This window comes from Temnothorax curvispinosus, unplaced genomic scaffold (genome assembly GCF_003070985.1).
Source record: "Temnothorax curvispinosus isolate PA1 unplaced genomic scaffold, ASM307098v1 QBEX01003611.1, whole genome shotgun sequence".
Classification (NCBI taxonomy): domain Eukaryota; kingdom Metazoa; phylum Arthropoda; class Insecta; order Hymenoptera; family Formicidae; genus Temnothorax; species Temnothorax curvispinosus.
In genome coordinates, this window is record NW_020213391.1 from 1 (window position 1) to 5,006 (window position 5,006).

A 5,006-nucleotide genomic window follows, 5' to 3' on the forward strand; every position below is an offset into this window, starting at 1 on the left:
CAATTCAGAGAGATAATAAATAAAAATCAAATTAATCATTAATGTAACATTATCTATACTATATCATACTATCATTATACAGATAATGTAGATATAAATAATATAGATAATAATATAGATAATCAGAATATAAAAAGCAAACTTGTAACATTATCTATATCATACTATTATTATATATAGATAAATCAGAATATTCAATAAAGTCAATTATTATTTACCAAAATTATTATTTACCTTTAAATCCAAAGGAATGGAAAAATAGAAGCAGGAAATAAACAGGGAACAGGAAAAAATCTTAGGAAACAGGAAAAAATCTTTAAAATCTTTATAACGGAAACAGGATAAAACAGGTTTTAACGTTTTTTTGTGTAAGATTAAATATTTGTAAAAAAGACAAAAAGTCAATACGATATTAAACTAAAAAGGAAATTAAACAAAGAGATATGGAGAGATGAAAAGACATCAACATATAAATTTGATATTTAAAATACATACCTTTTTTTTCTCTCTCTCTCTCTCTCTCTCTCTCTCTTTCCCTATCTTTCTCTCTCTCTTTCTCTCTTTCTCCCTTTCTCTTTCTCTTTCTTATATCTATAATGATCTATGAATATTCTTTTTCTTCTTTCTCCTCTTTCCTTGCGATTTGTCTTTAATAGATGACATATAATATGTGAATGCAGCAACTTATCCTGATTGACCGCGAGCGATTAATGACGTCACTTGAGCAAATCGAGCATGTATATTTCATATACAATTCTTTAAAATTCGATCGATTATTTCCCGAAAAATTAAAAAAATTAAAAAAATCGGTTTCCAGAAATTGACCGCGAGCGATTACTCGCGGTCAGACAGACAGACAGACTTAAAAATTAGAAAAATTAGAAAAACCGGTTTCCAGAAAATCGATAATGAAAAATTATATACTTTATGGCACTCTTCAGAAAATTCTACCCCTATTTCACGTACTCGTGGTAAAAATTCGATCCACTAACGAATGAGTAGTTCGCGATCAGACAGAAAAATTTAAAAAATAAAAAAAATCGATTTCCAGAAAATCGGTAACGAAAAACTGTACACTTTATGGCACTCCCCGGGAAATTCTACCCCTATTTCATGTACTCGGGGTAAAAATTCGGTCCACTAACGAATGAGTATATAGTTCGCGATCAGACAGAAAAATTAAAAAAATTAAAAAAATCGTTTTCCAGAAAATCGGTAACGAAAAACTATATACTTTATGGCACTCCCCGGGAAATTCTACCCCTATTTCATATACTCGTGGTAAAAATTCGGTCCACTAACGAATGAGTAGTTCGCGGACAGACGGACGGACGGACGGACGGACGGACGGACAGACAAACAGTCGCGTTTTATATAATAGTAATGATAACTAGATGTTTCCAAACACTTCTAAAATTGATTGAAAACTCGGAGCGTAGCTTCTAGCGTGCTTGAAATCTGTGCGGACGTGAAATGGCATGATTTCTTTTTTTTTCTCCTTTTTTCCATAGAACAACGCTGGCCAAACTTGGAAGCATCATCGTCGTCGGCGTTATATTACGTGTGTAAAATGTTGATCAAATGTCTATCTTCTCGCGCGCGCGTATTTATAAATCACTGAATAAACCTTTGAACGTGTGCAGTTGCACGGATCTTCGAATTCACGTACAATACCGTAAGGATTTATTTCCACTTCGAATATTTTTCAGATTTTTTTTGTTGTGACACTAGGTCAAGCAGAAAGTGTGCAACAAGGGAAAAATTACAAATACCGATGCGTGTCGAAGTTCAATTGGCTTCTTAAGATATGGAGGTGTTCTTTATTTCTATAAAAATGATGTAAAAGATCATATATAAAAGAAAAATCAGAGCATCTTTTATATTAATTCATGTCAAATGTCGGCTCGATTCTATTCCTCATTGCACATCTATCTGCGTTTACACAAATACTTTCAATAATGGATTAAAAATAATAAAATACACACAATTTTCGTATATATAGCAGCACCGATTGAGTGCGGTATAACTTAAACTCGGATTAATTTCTAGAAAACTAAATTCATATTCGTTTAAAAATAAGTTGAGAATACTGAATATATTATAAAGTGGAACATGTAACTTCGAAATCCTTCCTCTCTAATGACACTAGGTTTTTTCCTTTTCTATACGGTCTTATTGCTATCTCTCAGTTTTAGGCTAAAAATAATATCCGGAATTCATTCGAATTGCCTGAAAGTTTCAATTTTTTACGAACTCATACATATACCTAATATGTATAATAAAACGCACTTACAAATCGAACTGAAAAATTCAAGATTGACTATTCATTAATTCAGCGCAAAATCTTAAAAAAAAAGAGCACGCAAGCGCATGTTAATCAAACATCACGTTGGACTAAATATTACTTCAGTACTAGAAAAAAGAATAGACGAAAAGAAAGACGGGGAAGAAAAAGAGGGGAGAAAAGGGACAGAAGTAGAAGAGTTAAAGAATAGGCGATGGCGATGACATGCAAGTACAAATTACACATTGCACATGTCAGAGTTGCCAACAAGTTTCGTCCACTTCATTGGAAGAATTAATTGCTAAACCATATCCCATAACAACCCCATTATCACGTCAACGTTATTTCATAAGCATTTAAAGTCTTGACCGCGAACGGTCGCGACTTCTAATCTCGGCTACCGTCACTTTTGAACGATCTAAAATTTCTCTGCACATTGCATGTGTATGTGACAAAGTTACATCACACAATGGAATCTATCTATATAACAAACTAAAATATGTTTGGACATCGCGACCGCAGTCACCTCTGCTCTTGTAATCCCAATATTTGCCATTATAAACGAAACAACGACTGTTCGTGTACGGATCTTGCTTCTTTTTGAACCACAGCGGATTGTGAGATAGAAAATCGTAGATAAATTAACTTTGATAGAAATTATTTCGCCTCATCGCGAATCTTCGGAATCCTATCCGATGCTCGCCGGAACCAATCAATTATTGTACTTTCAATGACACAATCATCAATATTTTTGTACCGCTTTTTCACAGCATCTGTAAGTGACAAATTAAAACATATTATACTTATTTGTAAAAAAACTAATTTTTTTACTTATTACAAAATTCTAAATTATTTTGTTTTTGCGTCCGCCCACACCCACACCCGCCGCTCGCACACACACACACCCTCTCCGCAAAAAGGGCAAATCATGACTTCCGTTTCCTCTTGTTTCCGATTTTCAAATCAACCCGCTCCCATTTCCTTCTAATCGGCTTATCACACATTCTCTCCCTCATTCTCCTTCACCTCAATCACACCTCTCACCCTCCAGCCCTTCAATGTATTCCCTCCTGCTTTTGTCTTTCTCGATCTCCCTCATCCACCATTCTCCCTCCCTCCTCTCTCCCAGTACCCATCTCCTTACCTCCTGCCAACCGCCCCCTTCCCCGTCCCACTCCCTACACCGTTCCCACGTATGTTCCCATGTCTCCTCCTCTCTTTCGCACAATCTGCATATCCTTTTCTCCTCCTCCTCCCAGTGCCTTTCCTCCCTCATTTCATTCCCCAGTCTAAATTTCGCCACTCTGTTTCACCTGCTTTCCCCCCACCCTTTCTTTAAATACTCCGGTATCCCTTCCTTTTTCACTTTCTTGTACCATTTACTGTATCTGGACTCCTTTATTCTCTCCCATCTCTCCGCTCTTTGTACCTCTCTTTCCCACTTCACCATCTCCTCCAATCTTGCCTCTTGTTCACCTTTTTTCTCCCCCTCTCCCTCCTCCCACAAGCCTCTGTCGCTCAGATACTTCTTCCTGCCTTCTTCCCAATCCGAGAGCCTCCCTCTTCTCCTTGATTTCTCCTTCACTTCCTCCCAGCACCGTCTCGCCAGCTCACTTCCTCCACCCTCCTCCAGCCTTCTTCCAAACTTCCACACCCTCCTGCCTGCCCTGCCTCTCAGTTTTTCTCTCTGTAGCTCCTCCCTCACCAGGTACCCCGGCGTCCTCCTGTCTACTCCCAACACCCATCTCAAGTATCTTTCTTCCAGTCTCTCCATCCCCTCCTTTTCTTCCCATCCCCATATTTCCACCCCATATCCCATTACCGTCCAAACCAACTTGTCAAATAGTCAAAGCCTTCTCCCCCAATCTTTCCCGAATCTCTTTTTTCCTATCCCCCAGACTTGCCCCATGACCGCCGCCGCCTTCTTGACCCTTTCCTTCACGTGTGCTTCTTGCCCTCCATTCCTTTGCAACGTATATCTTAAGTATCGGAACTCTTTCACCTCCTCCACTTTTCTTTCTTTCCACCACCAGTCTCTTTTCACCATTCTTCCTCCTCCTTTTCTAAACCTCATGATCTTGGTTTTCTCCGCATTAAGCTCCAACCTCTTCTTATCCGGGTATCTCTCCAGCCTCTCCATCATACTTCTCATTTCATCCTCTTCCTCCGCCAGTAACACCATGTCATCCGCATACTCTAAATCATACACCCTTCCTTCTCCCAACTTGATTCCTCCCCACTTGACCTTCTTCATCTCCTCCTCCAAGTCCGCCAACAATATAATAAACAGTAGCGGACTCAGCGGGCACCCCTGTCTTACCCCTCTTGCTGTCCAGAAACTCTCACCCAGTTCCTTACCCACTCTAACCCTACTTCTCGTCTCTCTCAGCACTTCCTCTATTCTCTCTACCAGACCCTCCCTAACCCCTCTTTCCCTCAACGCCCTAATCAACACCTCCCTATCTACCGAGTCAAAGGCCGCCTTTAGATCCACAAACAACGCCACCACCTTTCCCCCTTTTTTCTCCAGTTGTTTGTTCACTAGATAATTAAGCACATAAATGTTGTCCACCGTCCCCATCCCCTTCCTGAATCCTGTTTAACTCGGCGGAATGATCCCCTTACCCTCCACTTCCTCCCTCAGTCTTTCCGCTAACACCGTCACGTATATCTTATATAGGGTGGATAACAGGGTGACCCCTCTGTAGTTTTCCACCCTCTC

At 39.4% G+C, this 5,006-nt stretch overlaps 1 protein-coding gene across 1 annotated transcript; it reads right to left on the bottom strand.

Moving 5' to 3' along the window:
* Positions 1 to 3,593: 3,593 nt before the first annotated feature.
* LOC112452694 (calcium-binding and coiled-coil domain-containing protein 2-like) lies at positions 3,594 to 4,103 on the bottom strand. Its single transcript, XM_025013031.1, has one exon. The coding sequence runs from the start codon at positions 4,101 to 4,103 to the stop codon at positions 3,594 to 3,596; it is 510 nt and encodes a 169-aa protein (XP_024868799.1).
* Positions 4,104 to 5,006: the final 903 nt, after the last annotated feature.

What these genes read in the sequence shown, in the direction of transcription:
- LOC112452694 (XM_025013031.1), bottom strand. Translation starts at nt 4,103, where the DNA reads ATGGGATATGGGGTGGAAATATGGGGATGGGAAGAAAAGGAGGGGATG.